The sequence below is a fragment of the Acanthaster planci genome, linkage group LG11, assembly GCF_054643075.1.
Source record: "Acanthaster planci isolate LZ-2023a linkage group LG11, COTS_SCS, whole genome shotgun sequence".
NCBI lineage: Eukaryota > Metazoa > Echinodermata > Asteroidea > Valvatida > Acanthasteridae > Acanthaster > Acanthaster planci.
Window position 1 is genome coordinate 10,542,166 of NC_141787.1, and position 15,466 is coordinate 10,557,631.

At 41.1% G+C, this 15,466-nt stretch overlaps 1 protein-coding gene across 3 annotated transcripts in view; it reads right to left on the reverse strand.

Moving 5' to 3' along the window:
• Nucleotides 1–207: 207 nt before the first annotated feature.
• Nucleotides 208–15,466, reverse strand: part of LOC110988573 (pre-B-cell leukemia transcription factor 1-like) — a 95,515-nt gene continuing 80,256 nt past the window's right edge. The window contains exons 3-8 of one of the 3 annotated variants that reach the window (XM_022252235.2): nucleotides 15,208–15,458; nucleotides 12,642–12,832; nucleotides 11,492–11,627; nucleotides 10,571–10,760; nucleotides 8,823–8,944; nucleotides 208–6,151 (exon numbers count right to left, since the gene is read on the reverse strand). In XM_022252235.2, coding sequence (XP_022107927.1) covers nucleotides 5,987–6,151; nucleotides 8,823–8,944; nucleotides 10,571–10,760; nucleotides 11,492–11,627; nucleotides 12,642–12,832; nucleotides 15,208–15,458 — 1,055 coding nt within the window. In that variant the 3' untranslated portion in view covers nucleotides 208–5,986. Of the gene's footprint in view, nucleotides 6,152–8,796; nucleotides 8,945–10,570; nucleotides 10,761–11,491; nucleotides 11,628–12,641; nucleotides 12,836–15,207; nucleotides 15,459–15,466 lie in introns of all 3 variants that reach the window. The other 2 variants (XM_022252233.2, XM_022252236.2) reach the window with 2 other exon arrangements.

Sequence of the window (15,466 nt, forward strand, 5' to 3'; positions counted from 1 at the left end):
GTTTTTGCATGTTTGGCACGGGCCACACTGAGCACCTACATTCAATTTCCATTTAAATGTACGGTCTTTGCATGTGTACGGGGCCTGTGCATGGGGCCAGTTGTAGAATTTACCACTAGCCTGTCTCTTCTTTGCTTGTGAGGGCGCACTTCAGGTTAGCATAAATTACACATGCAACTTTAAAAAACTCCAGAGGAAAGCCAGTGCTTTCATTTCCACCAATGTGTTTATTATCACAAACCATCTTTGTTTTGTAGTGGGGTAGGTAAGGTGGTCTCCTCAAAGACAATGGTAATAATTACAGTGATTTACAGCAAGTTGGGCCGCCAAAACCAGCCCCTCCTCCCCCCCCAAGAACAGGCTTTAACACCATCAAATTATTCTCAACACCAACACTCGGTGCTGTTTTCTACACTTTTTTTAAAAGTCTGCGTTTGTCTACGCAGATTGATATCGCTAGGCTATTACTGATAAAACTGGTACACGTGAATGTACAGTTCAACTAAATATCACATAAAAGTGTCGTTTGTATGGTTAGTATAGCTGACTTTTTTGTGGGGGAGGTCTTAATTCCTTTGAGTGTAGTCTTTTTGACAGCACTCCTTCATTGCAGGCACCTGACTCAACCTTTTCTTTTTCCCCCTTCAGAACCCAACCATACAAGCAACATTTTTCCTATTGACTAAAAACTACACAGAAAGAGTGCAAGGGTTAAAAGAACTTCTGATGATTTTTATTACTATTTACAATGTGATTTTTAAATTTAAATGAACTATAACCTACACTTTACCTTTAACCCTTGCACTCTGAACCCTTTGCATCTCCATTAAGGACTGCTCTACGATGACTGTACAGTATACAAAAAGTGTTCACATTAGAGTGAGGTTTTTTTTTTTAATTTTTAATTAAACTGAATTTACGACCTTTAGATTTCTACATACACTCTGATTAATTACACGTGCATAGCACCCATGAATTTAAAAAAAAAAAAAAGTTTTCTTTTTACACATGGTCAAGAAAAAGACACCATATTTTAATTAATGAACACATTTAGCCTGGAATACTTTTTTCCAAAATTTTACTCGATTAATTTGCAACACAAGAAACTGAAAGTATCAATAAACCAGGCTAGAAAAAGCTGCTGTGCTTGTGGTAGACATCACTGTTGATAAAGTTTCTTTGGTTTCTTGACACTTTCCAATTTTATGATGAGATATAGAATACTCTTTCTAGTAAGGTCCATTTCTCTTCAGAGGGAACGAATCCAACAAAAATGAAATTAGCATTGCACCCCCCATTGTTTTCTTGGGGAAATGCTCAACGTTCCATAAATGCTGCATTCCATCAAATTTACCACACGACTAAGGTCTATGTTGTTTTGGAATAAGACTTCAAATTTTTATCACAAGAATAAAGCAACACCAGTCAGAGGGCGAGAAACAAGCATGTACCAGTAGGGGTGAAATTGTGGTGGCGCATCTGCAAGTTTCCTGATCATTTATCTCTTGACTTTGCCCTAATCGAACTGGATAACTCTTTGTATGTGCCTTCTCACCTAACTTTAACCAACAGCAGCTTCATAGCTGATGCCTCCACAATTTTTTGATGTCAAATTTTACCCTCCATGTTAGAGTGGTCAGACGTGAAGTGCTGTTCAATCTACAACGCTTTCTTCACAGAGTGGCTGTTCGTGGAAGTTATTTGTGCTCAACAGTGAATTGTAATAGATGTTACAAATGACAGAGGTCATATCAGTCAAGAAACAGGATTTAAAAAACGAAATTAAATAAATAAAATGTACATGCAAGAAAATTGAAATCTTGGCATTTTGGATACCACTGACCACTGCTGTTGATCCAGGCAAACTGAACATCATATCAAATTCTTACGTCCCCCCCCCAAAGAAAATTTACAGTAAATCCGGGCAACATCTTAAAATCAAAGAAAACAGAGATCTACACTTTAAAAAAAGTAGATAAGAAAACGCAAGCCAAAAAAACCACACAAATTGCAAGACCGTAAAATCTACAGTGTCTATTTCAAAACTATGGCAATGCACAACATTTTGTACAGTGGGAGAGATAAAAAAACCAACCCCCCCCCCAAAAAAAACCATAGTAATCAAATCTCAGCTCTGGGTATCTCAGATGACAACCATGATTAAAAATGCACAGACAGAGTCCGTTGATAATCCAAAGCTCAAACTGATATTTTTTATGCTGCATTTTCTTGAAATCACCTTAAATGACCAACAAATTTTTGATTTCTTTTTTTTTGGTCTAAATGTACATGCCTCAATGAGTATGCAGAGATCATAAATAATACATGTATCTGAACTTTTTGCACATGTATGAGTTCACAGGGTAGATGCACAGGTGAGCTCTGATTCACTCGCAAAGATTTACAGCCAGCTGGCCAATTACAGCATTGATTTATGACAGGTGAGACTTTAAGACTTCCTCAACCAGCTTGGTTAGCTTCAATGGGAGCTTTCCAATTGTGGCATCTGAGCTTGGAGAGCTTTCTCCGCCTGAAGTCAGGAAATTACCAATGTTGTAGCTGGCCTGTGAGGGCTGAAACATCCCAATGGTAAACAAGATGAAGACATAACACAGATAAATTGCAGCATGTTTGATAATGCTGAAACAATTCACTCAAAAGTCGTCCTTTTTTTTTAGTTTAAACAACAGCTCTCTCTTTTGCACTAATTAGGGCATTACAACCGCACATGATTTTAGCTTTTCGCTTCACATATTAATTTTCTTTCCCTTATATGTACAGTGATTTCGAATGAGATGTCATTCTACTAAAATAGCCCTCCCCTGTGTGCCATGAGGGACTACCATCTCTTGTCCAATCAGAGCATTCCTACTTTTCAGTATAAAAAAAGTATTTCAGTATTTCAACCAATAGGAAGTGGCTTTACTTGCTTGCATAACTCATGATCCACAAAGCGCTCCATGCGAAGAGACATTTATGCTCCATTACTTTCTGGCTCAGAGATTTGCTCCAATTAGACCGTGATTCAAGGTGTGCAGAATGTTTCATTTATAAGATGCATGTAAAACTCCACAGCTAGGCAAATGAAACCTTCCTCTTTTGTAAACACTTTTTTTTTTGTCAGGGACATTTTAAAAACTCTTAAAACTGTTTTTAAATATGCTTTGTTAATTTTTTTTCTGTTTGATAAATGGTTATCCAAGAACACGAAGAAATAAAACAAGCCGATATTTGTTTTGGAGTCATTGTCAAAGCTTTGTGTTTGGTTTCAAGCTGTAACTTGAAGCCGTGGACCATACGTTCACAGCCTTGCATGAGAAGAACAGCAAACATGTATTTAGCATCTCAAAGCTTGGCACTGGTACTAGAACTGTAATAAGGTCACCATTGGATAAATGAAAAAGTCATACTCTGTATCACTTAAGTTACACTCATTGACATGAGCATGAAGTCCAAAAAAGTAGAGTAAACAATTGGGTAATCCTAGAAATCTGTGAATAGACCATCTTCTCAACTGTTTCCTCTCTCCATGTTAACCCTTACCACACAAACACAGCATGCCTGCATGCATTACTTTCACAGCCAATTCCTTTCAAGTTGCAAATTAAAACAAAAGCCAATGTACAGTGATTAAAATAATCGTCAGGTTGCCTCCAAATATTTACCATAAAATTGTTGAAGAATAGCCAACATGTCTACTTTAAACCTTCACTAAAATACCAGATAGGTTGCGTAGCATTTAATAACAACTGGTACATTTCATTTAGTCCTGCAAGTTTTCTGTAATAGTTGGAAAAACATCTGAATTTCTTGTTGAATTCATAGTTGAGTGCGTGACTGACAGAAAATGGTCACTCTATGGGGAAAGTGAATTAGTTCCCTTTATTAGAATGCTGGGTATGCTCAGTCTATCTGTTGCCAGCTATAACCTGTTCCCACATCTATATTTCAACCAGTGTGTCTGGGTCCAAGACTTCTCTTCCAACAACTGGTCTGAAATGAAGGGGGAGGGGAGTAATTTTTTCTAGCTGTGGACTATTTCTCATAAACATCTGTGTTGTGAAAATTTCATATTACTACTGAATACTTCTGAAGGAGTTTTGAAGATTTATTTGAAAAACCATAATCTTAATAATAATTCCTCATGAAAGAAAGGTTTTGTTTGGAATTAGGGAAAAATAGTTTGCAGATCCTATGCTCAAGAAGTCAACAAACTCATTACAATGCCATGATTGCCATCTTGACCTCCCACTTAATTCTGAATGAAGCTCCTCCCCCTCTCTTGAGAATTTCCCTTTTTTCTTTGACACTCTGAGTAGAATCCTCATCTGGAAGGCAATTATTTCAAGAAATGCTTTTTTCCTTTCCATAAAAAGTCTGTATTTACAGTCGTGTTATTTTCATTAAAGAGATTTAACTAGGAACTTCATTTTCAGCTTCAACTCCCCCCATCTGAGGGAAAATAGAGTATAGTATTACACAGAAACCAAAGATCACCTAAAGCTCACAAACTAAGGGTATTAAATATGACAAAATGAAAATATAATCACAAAAACCAGTTGAAAATTTCTGAAAAGTTCAACTTAAAAAATGCCCACATCTTTAACATGCAAGCATAGTTTTGACACATCCATACTTTTTGTCTCCAATATTAACAAGAGTATCAACATTTAAATTAAAAAATAATGGCACATTTTAAAAAATAAAAATAAGCTGAAAAACAGGTGGAATACACAGGTTTCAATAAGATATCGATTATCGATACTGAATACAATCACTTCACCAAAAATCTGAAATAATGACAACCTTCTTGTTATTATGATGCATACTTACATGTCAAACACACTCATGCACACGCCATGCTATGGCTGGGGTGAAACATTTTGTGTCCAGTTTGACACACTGAGCGGTTACGTTAGTTGTTGAATCTTTAACAAGAAAATATATACTTCATACTTGGCAATTTTTTTCAAAGCAAAGAGTGGGTTAACTTCATGTAGAAAAAAACCTAGGCATTTACCAATACAACTTGGTAACACCTGGTGTGCATTAATATTCCTTGACATGGTGTCAATGTTTAAAATGAGAGGAGGGGGAATTTGGCGAAAAATGTCACAGATGACTTGTAAAACTGAAAGCCTTTTAAGTTTTCCATCTTTTCAATGTTCAGACTGTGCTGAATAAATCACCACTGCACCAGTGTGGGCGATTTCAAGAAATGCAGTTTGCACGTACCACAAAACACCAGTCCTCTGGTTTCTTTCTTCCAGATTTAGTCCTGGCAAAAAACAATGCCGTAATCACATGCTTACTTAAGAACAACAGAGGGTACGAGGAGGCTGTGAGACTTTTATTGTTAAGTGCTGACTAGGTGCACACAAGCAGGCAAGATACGAGAGACAGTGATGTCCTCTCCATCCCGTCTGGACCAGCAAGTCGTAAAATCTGGGAAAGGTCCCTTGGAGGGGGGGCGTGGTCCTCAAAACTTGCTCTTTGGCTGCTTGTCGCTCTCTGCTTGTCGCTCAATCCTGTTTCTCGACAAAATGGTGCCAGTCCTCCGCAAACGATTTGTCTAACACTACAGTTCCTGATTTCAGTTGATTTTCAAACACACTGTTCCGAGCAGGATCTGGTAGACTTCAGATGGTTTCAGGACTGCACAGCATTCCCATTTCAAATGAAACCATGAGCTAGAGAGTTCTGGGGAATTAGTCATCAGGAAAGATTCAATGTGGAAACATGGAAGTTGGCAGAATGAAGTGTAGCACTTTACAGAACACGCAAGTGGTCGACACATTTTAGCAACAGGCAATGCAGCGGTAGAAATGTAGATAGTCCATTGTGGTTTTTTGTTTTCTTTTTTTTGGTGAAGTGATTAATTTCTTTAAAATAAGAAAGAAAACAAAATCGCAACAGTTCAAAGTGATGAAATATCGGTGGCACATTTTCCCCAACAGACTCATGGCTGTGTCCCCCCTGGCGACCGTCACGATGCGCCCACTACCTCGCCCCCGCTGGCTCGACCGGACACATGCTGGCTGGCATACTGGGTCATGCTGGGGTCATACATGGAGTGAGGCTGGCTGTGCGGGGGTAGGGAATCCCCACCGTAGCCCCCTGTCTGAGATATGACCTGCCTCAGGCTAGCTACCTGGACCACAAAGAAAATGAATTTGGGGGGAAAAAATCGAGAAAATTTATACAGTGTTTATATCACTAGGGAGAGGAGCTAAAATTGGGTTACAACAAAGAATGTTACACAAAAGAGTTAATGCAAATTTGAAATTAGTTTCAATGAAATGCTTTGGCACAAAACTATTTTCCTCAAGATGATTATTTGAAGTTAACAGAGACTGTACAGCTTTATCTGAAGAGTCACTAATGCAGTGGCACACACTCATTTGCATGCAAGTCCCTCACAAATCCAGTCACAAGTCCACTCGTAAGCAACATGGTGAATGATAAAGGAATGCTTGCATTGCAGTTCATTTGAGTAGCTTGTAACTTGGCTTAGCCCTGAGAGAGCCGGGTTATTTTGGTCCATCTCACAGCGGGGGGGGGGTAGGGTTCATCCCTTCCCGTGCATATAAAAAGACACTCCTCATCATTACAAAGATGAGATTTGAACTCAATCAGACATAATTTTGTTGTTACGGTCATTTGAAATTCAAGTCTACATGCATGCCAGCCTGCAAGCATTTGAGCATACCAGCACAAAAAAGATACCTGTTTGGCTGACCTGTTGCACGAGAATGGTGTTGTTCCATTTTCACAAAATTGGTGTTAAAATTATTCCCCCCCCGGCTCTTTTTAGGGTTAAGACTGGATGACTTTGGTGGACTTTCAGGGACTTGTAATGAACTTAATGACTACTACACTGCTTTTCACTTTCTTAAACCTTAAAGTGCACAGGTATTTTGGCACCACCTGGCGACAAGCACGGTGCCACCGCAGTGATGGCTTCCTTTCTGTATGCCGCATTCACATCTCTTAATAGCCTCCATTTGTTTTCAGCAGAAGCATGCACACAACCATAGAATACACAACAACCTTGCTGTGTCTCTGTTAGCCTATTTAAAGTGTGGCAGGACAGTCCCCCAACACAACAGGAGGGTGCATAACTGGTATGGGGATACTTGTTGTGGTTACTTAAATTAATCCACTTCAAATAACGCCATCCTATTGTGTCCACAGACTGTCCATCATACTTCAAATAGGCTGTTAGAGACTTCAAAAAGGCTAACTTATCTCATGTACATGCCAAATGACATGACAAGCTTCATTGTTGCTCCGGTAATCACAACAAAATGAATCTATCTGAACAGTATGAATAATTAGATGGTCTCAATGTCTGACTGAGAAGAAGCCTATTCTATGCATACAAAAATATTAGTAAGCAGGTGGTGTTGTACAGAAACTTATGTGATGAAATTTTTCTTTGCAAAATAGACTTTTAAAAAAAAAAACTTATTCCTTGAAGTGTATGGGATAATGGTAAACAGGATTTCTTATAAAGCAGCAGGAAGGCAAAAGGATGACTTCAAGAAAAAGCGAACATCATGCAAATGAGGTAGGATTGAACATCACGCAACCAAATGTTCCTCGGAGAGGGATGATGGCATAAAGTGTGAAGCGGGAGAAGGGGGGGTTAGTACTGGAAGGTGATTTACCAATCCAAGAGAGATTCATTCAAAGACGCCACCGAGTGGGCTCAGTACAGGAACAGACGATGTGTAAACTGTAAGAATCATTACATGCTTCTAAGGCGAGTGCGTGCATTGTTGCGCCATGACTGGGACTAATACATATGTGTATAGGAAGTGGCTGCAGGTATCAGCCAGCGTTCCCTGGGCCTGCATGCTAATTCCAGTCACAAACATACTGTACACAAGCCTGTAGCATCTCTGCTGGCCAAACAGTGACACTGTGATCACCTATCTGTCATGAAACCACTTTTGTGTTGCTGTGGAGTGCTTGCTTTTGCCATGTTCCTTGCTCAATGCTTTTGCATAATGTACGGTATATGTGAAACTTTTACAAGTGGAGAGCTAGAGTTGGGGGTGGGGGCAGGAATTGTGCAGGTCGAAACCGAAGCAACTATCCAAGCTTGTGTATAGCTTTTTGGTACATGGATACCAGTGACACAGGCCTGCAGGCTGGGGAAGGGTCACGGGGAATCAATGCACCCCTTTCAACTGGACAGCCAAGCAACATTTTTCCCTTACGGTGTTGTTTAATTTAACAACCTGTTGAGTATAAAGATCTGAGTAGTACAGTACAGAAAACATTTTTCCGGTGGAAAGTCCAATAGTCTTTTCAATATCTTTTTGGAGATATCACTTTTCCCGTTTGTGTGAAATCCAGCCGGCTGGGATCAACTGAGCCTACAGGCCTAACACAGAGGTTATCCGCCTAGAGCTGAAGTGCACCCTAATCGGGCGAAAGAAACACAGGTGGTGACAAGCGGGTTCTTGCATGCGTTCTGCATGTATGCAGCGACCATACATGCCGGAATAAATTAGTTACGCGTACTCAGTGTGCTTCCCGTCAAGTGCGTATCTACTAGCGCACCATAACACGCCCTCTTTTGTTTCGCTTAGACAGATACACAAGCTGAACATGAGCAAAGATCAAGCATGGCCACACTTAAGCTCCATATCACTGGCAAATGCACTGCTAAAACTACACGAAAGTGACAATGACACACACACACACCAAAAAAAAAACATGCTCAATCATTACAAAAAAAGCCAGGAAAAAACTGACAGAAAGAAAATGACCCCTGAAGGAGCTTACAGCGTACGAGTGTGTCAGTAGTGTACCTGTGACTGGACGTTGGCCCCCACTTGGTTGGCCATGTTGTAGCTGTCTCCGTTCTGCAGGTTCATGAAGGAACCCTCTTGGCTGACCATTTGGCTCTGGGATGACATGTAGCCCCCTGAACCTGCATTTGTGGGGGGGGGGGAGGTGGGATTTTTAAGGGGGGGGAGATAAAAATCACAACATCAATTTAAAACTTCATTCCAGATTTTGCAAAGTACAGTACCTTGGATTCTTGAAGCTCTTCCTGATCACAATTTGAGTAATGGAGATGAAAGGCTCTCTTTCCTTACAAACGCTATTACAGCTCTTTCTTGAGCTGTAAACATGTGTTTGTCATGGCCTGTGTAGGGGAATTACATCTAGGTTCGGAATAGCTGACAGGTGAGAAGTCAATAGCTGAGTGTGAGTGTAACAAAAACTGTTAAATTGGTGGTTGTAAGCATTCAGGGCAAAAAATATGACTTCAATCTTCCCCATTCTTCATCCGAGCACAGCAGCATAAACCTGAAGAACAGTCTCTGACTGAACAGTGATTACTACTCCTACTTTTCCCAAGCAGTATCCTAGAGAAAGAACAGCAACCATCTTGGGATTACTTCCAATGTCCCCTCCCACCCAACAGGTCTCCAGCCTAGACAAAGAATACCATGCAGGAGCCAAGCTGGGACAGTTATTCAGGGGTTTGGAACAAGCAACCCCTTCCCCAGCTCTGCCTAGGTTAGATTTGCTGAACAGTTTTTCCTAAACTGGAGTTTAGGAAAATCTTACTTGCTTTGGAATAACAGTCACCAAGCAGCACGGTCAATATCATTCCTAGGCTCATGTGCAATGCACATGTGCACCAGGCCATGTAGACCATGTACCATGGCTAACTCTTTATGTGCAATAATCGGCACTGCATCATTGCCGAAATGGCAAGGATTTTTACCTCAAAATATTTATCAAAAGAGAAAATATATTTGCAGATAAACAGATTAGCCTCTGTGGATTTTATGACGCCCAAATCTTCATTAAATACTTTTGCTAGTATCACCTGACATTTCTCATGCTGCAAACTTTGGAAATGTTCCATTGTGGCTCAGTGCAACTGAATGGTTTCCAGGTCATCTATTATAGCGGTGGGAACTAGTTTAACTGTACTGTGTGTCACATGTAATTTTAAAGTGATGACTCAAGGAAAACTTTATTTCACTTCATCACTGGACTTCAAGAGATAGCTGTCCAAAGGGTGAAATGGGGCAGAGAAAATACTTTAAACAACATGCAACAATTTCACTGTTATTTATTTTTAACTTTCTGGGGGGGAGGGGTATTAAGTTTGAAAGTGTTCAAGGCCAAAACTCGCACATCATGAGGTAGGCCACCACATGTTTGAATGGGCCCGAGCCAGAACATCAGCAACTGAAAAACAATGTACCTGACAAACTGCTAAACCAAACATTTTGTGTTGACCCTGTTACATTCGCTATTATGGCACTGCAGTGTGCTATCAATTGTTATGATTGGTCATGATGTTACGCGTGCTCTTATCATTGTGTAGTTCTCATTCACCCAAAAGATTCCACGCACTTTGAGTTCCTCTGGTACTCTGATGAGGCTGCCTTTCAACCCTGCATGCATTGCTATTTCTGTCCATGCCGTGAAACCTTGGACCCATGTCCATCATCTCAAGAACTGCTACTGCTCTCTCTCACCCACCCCAGAACAGAATCCTGAACCCAGTTTGAAAACACCAAATCATTCTTACCAGGATTGCTACCGTTGCCTGTGGGTGTGCTGGGTGCTGAGGGTGGTTGGCTCTGGTTGCCGTCATGCTGCGACGTTGCTACAGAGACAGCTGCTGCTGCATTCTTGGCTGCATAGAGATTTGCCTCCTCCTGTGCTTTGCCGATGTTCTTCTTGTAGCGAATTCTCTTGTTGCCGAACCAATTTGAAACCTGCACAAAATGGTACCCATTGAACACAACTTCATTTTACTTGACTGGTACCTGCTCCTATTTCATAGATTTCATTCCCAATTTAGAAAAAAAAGAAAGAAAACAATGTAAGGACAGGAACCAGTCTAATATTGCATAGTACTACAAATGCGGTGGCCATGCTTTAGACATGAATCTGTTTTGCAAAATGGTGGATGTTAATATGCAAGGCCCATTTGTTCTCCTTAAAGAAGATTAATTGATGATGGAGATTTATGCAGGTATTGTATAAAATAAATGTTTTACATTCATGCAGTGGTAAGAATTATAATTTCATGAGGTCACAGATGAAATGTTCCATTCAAATCAGCTTTAAGTAACTCATGAAATTCATTATTAATAAAATATCTGGGGAGTAGGAATGTCGATATACATGTACCGGGGGAAACTTTCCCGGACTTATCCAGGGACGAGGATTACAAGCCACCACTACAGTTTTACCACACTTGTGCATGGGTCATACATGCACACAGAACAACAGGGAATATTGACTTGCCAAAATGCACACAGTCTCAAGTTTAAGAACGTGGGCGTGAGTGTGGTGTGAATATGAGTCTCCTCTGTACAGAGCAAGTACCATGGCTACGTTTCACTCAAACCTTGTCAAAGTTTGTGAACCATTTTGTATTGGATATGAGACAAAAGAGATGAGCCCATCTTTGGGTGCAGCGTACATATCTCCCTGTTCTCACCTGTGCCACCGTTATCGCACACTTCCGTGCCAACTCCTCTTTTGCTTCTTCACTAGGGTAAGGGTTGCTCAAATGGGAGTAGAAATATTCGTTTAAGATCTCTGTTGCTTGCTTGCTAAAATTTCTCCTTTTCCTCCTGCAAAAAACAAAAAGAAACAAGTTGACACATTTGTTACAATTTTGCAGCTTTACTGTTTATTGTCAGTTCTAGTCATCAACTCATCATGGCTTTGCAGTAGAGTAGACAGAGTGGCGCCCTCTGTTGTTCACAATCACTCCGGCAACATCTACTCACGGTACATAATATTATCATCAACACATCAGGGCTTTTGTCCATATCATACACCAGGCAGTCAAAGCAACACACAACTGGCTAGAATCAAAGACAAGTTTTGAATTAAAAAACAAACACCCACACTGTAAGGGTGCACTTTGAACCAGTCAAGCATGTGGAACTCAGTGAATGCTACACAGCACTGTATCACCTCATCACAAGAGCCAAATTAAGGATACCATGGAAGCATATGTGACTGTAAGATCATGGTTAATAAATGCAGGTACAACTGAAATTTGCCGCAATTAAGCATGTATGTAAACTTTCTCAAACTTCAGTTACAATATTTATGATAACAACCTGGCATTCTGAGATGCCAAATTCAGACACTGGATGACTAGGAGTGTGAAGAAAGCTGCTAGTGCAAGATTATGCTTCCATTTTGAATGCATTCTTCCAGTACAGTACACACAATCAATCCCACAGATTAACGAATGCACACTGCTAATTAAGCTGCATGGACTGTTTTACTAGCCTGGGGTATATGTCATATTTTCGGCGCAGTATTCTGTGACCAACAAAAGAACCATATTTGTGACATCATACACACGCATGTTTCTATTTCATCCAAAACCAGCACTAAGTCGCCAAAATGTATACATGTAAACCAATTTGAAGCCCAAAACAGAAAGCTTATTTTCGTAAAAACATGACGTTTTATGGCATAGGTGTGATACACAGTGGCGTGTGACTTGCCAGGTCTGGACATTTGCTTCTGTACATGAACCACCCCAAAAGAAAAATTTAACAGTTTGCAATTGAATGAGCACACACAAAAAAGTTTTATCAGGAGAAGAGAAAAGATGGCAACCTTACCTTGCATCGAGAAACCTGGATCTGAGTATCATGACTGCCTCACATGTGCTCTGCTTTAGCTGAACCTGGATGGCATTGAACTTTCTGTGAATGATGCTGACCATGCGCTCAATTTCCTTGGGCGCGATGGGCCGCGTCCTACTCTGCTCCCGCAGGAGGTTCATGACGTGCGTTGTGAACTCGTTGCAGGCCTGCTGGAGGAGAGCGACAGAAGAAGAAACAAACTATGATTTGGGTCTGATGTGATAGCAATTTTTCTCACTGCATGAATCTCCAGTCAAATTTCTCTTTTTAAGGCCTACTTCACGCTACGATGGCTCCGCTTCTTAGGTTTTGAAAATATTACTTTCAACATCGCATTGTTGACGGTACTTTGTCACCTGGTTCAAGCGTAGTCACAGTTTGATCCTTTTTATCAACAAAATCATAGTAAAATGCCATTGTATAACCAGCTCCAAAGTCTTGATTAGTTTCTCTTTCCCTTATTTAAAAGGGAAGATCATCAGAGCATGATTAGACCAGGAACCATTCTCAAAATCCTTCTATTGTTTGGCTACAAAACCCAAGTGTGGTTGCCTGACCACATACTACATGAACGACAATGCAGAAAACAGCCTACTGTGATGTTGCATGGGTTGCAGTGAGCTTGCAAACTTCGACACAAACGGTGGTCAAAGTGGATTGCATGTTGTTCCAGTATCTTTCCATGCAAGCATAACGCACTGCATATTTGTGCACCCTTTGCAATATTGACCCCAGGTCACTTGGATTGGCCTCACATTCACAGACCATGGGGGTTGCCTAACCCAGGTTGGACGTTGTCTTCATTTACACTGCAAGTAACGTCCAGGGTATAAAAGTCCTCCTACAATGCGAAATTTTTTTCAACGGTTTTTCTCACATTTTTACCTGGCGAAGACAGCTCAAATGCCCTTCACAAGTGCCTTGTATCCCAAATTCTATAGATGCTGTGTTGCAATTACTGAAAACGTCCATGGACAACGTATTTTGCAGGAAATTTTACGAAACTCCACGCTGTCCATCGCGATCTACATGTACGTTGTCTTGTACGCGTACTTGCACATGCATGAAATGTATAGTAACCGACCGCCCCTTACGCATGCACAAAAGAGCTGTGGGCGTGAAGAAGTTGCAGATAAGGCCTTGTCTGAAACGGGCTTCCAAAGCTACGGCTAGGTCTCTTGTCAGCATGTCTCCAAGCATTTCAAATGGAGTGACGACGTAGACCTAGCTCTAGACAACATAACTGACAGAATGTGGGCCAAGTGTGGAAGCCATTTCACTCATGTGCAAATACGTACAACTAGACGAACGTAGGCCATTCATGAATAGCGACGGAAAACGTGGAATTTTGCAAATTCTTTTAAAATACATTGTCCGCAGGGGTATTTAGTAATTTCAACACAGCATTTATGGAATTCAGGATACGAGGCATTTGTGAACGACATTTGAGCTGCCTTCGCCAGGTAAAAATGTGAGAAAAACCCTTGAAAACCTTTCGCGTTGTAGGACTTTTATAACCTGGACGTTAGTCCCAATGCAATGTAGACGACATTGGGGGTTGCCAGTATTTTTTCCCAGAGGAGGGCAAAGCACAGGGCGGGAGAAATTTCTTGGGGAGGGAATAGGGAAGGGGATAAGAACTCACCAGTAACAATGAAAGGCAGTCGATTTCAAAGTTTTTTCTTCTCTTTTTTGGGGGGGGGGTGGAGGTGGGGGGGTAATGCCCATGTCTCAGACTCTAAATAAACACAACATACTGTAAGAATCCACAGATTTCCCATATGAAGAAAAAATGAGCTGACTGCAAAACAATGATAAGGCTATGTCTATATCAACCGACTGTAACCAGGAGTAACAGTTGCATCTATCGGAAGGAGCTGCAGCCATTATCTGGTGGCTTTCATTGGGACATGTGTGATTTTTCAGTTACAACTGTTGCACAAGGTGCAAGTGCTCGGCACAGCCCTCCATGATCAAGGTATGGAGTGCCATCTAATTGACCTTGGCCATGCTGTCACACAGAGCATTATCAAATCACTAGTGACTAACTCGGCACATGAAAGGATACCTAACGATGTAACACTGGTGTACAAACCTGTGCCCAACCAATAGTTGGGTTTGCACAGTACATGTGTCTGCCCTTGATAATACTGTCTGCAGGAGAGACGTCAACAATTACATCAGTTGCACCAACCAACCTTGTGAAACTGATTCAGTTGTGAAATTCAAAGTTAACCTAGCAAGTGCCCAACCCGACATTCACCGGTAACTGGAGTACAGCCTAAGAACTACGCTGACCATGAAAAAATGTTAATATCCGATTCAAAATGTCACTTACAAAAATGGGACAAAAATATTTGCATGCAGTTTCAATTAAAAACACTTGACCAATAATGTCTGACCATCATGCAATTTTTCTAGGAGGCTGGGAGCCTGCATGCTGTCACATTCGAGAGGAATAAATAAGTGATTATTTCAGCAGGCGAAAATTAATTAAGAATTGCATCTTGGGCCTGCCAACATATCTCTTCAATTAGCCCACCTGCTCGTATTTCTCAAGCTCTGTGTGGTAGATCTGTCTGATCTGTGCCAGCTTTGCTCGGTAGTCTGAGTGCTCGATGGCATTGTCTGGTTGTCCTGGGCCGCCTCCTGAGGCAGCCGCCGCGGCTGCAGCCGCTGCCGAGCCCCCGCCCTTCTCTGGCCCAGCCACGCCCTCAGCTATAAGCATGTTGTCTAGCCTCATCAGCTGAGGGTCCGGCGGTTCCTCCTCTTGTGCCCCTCGAATACTTAGAACTGTAGCA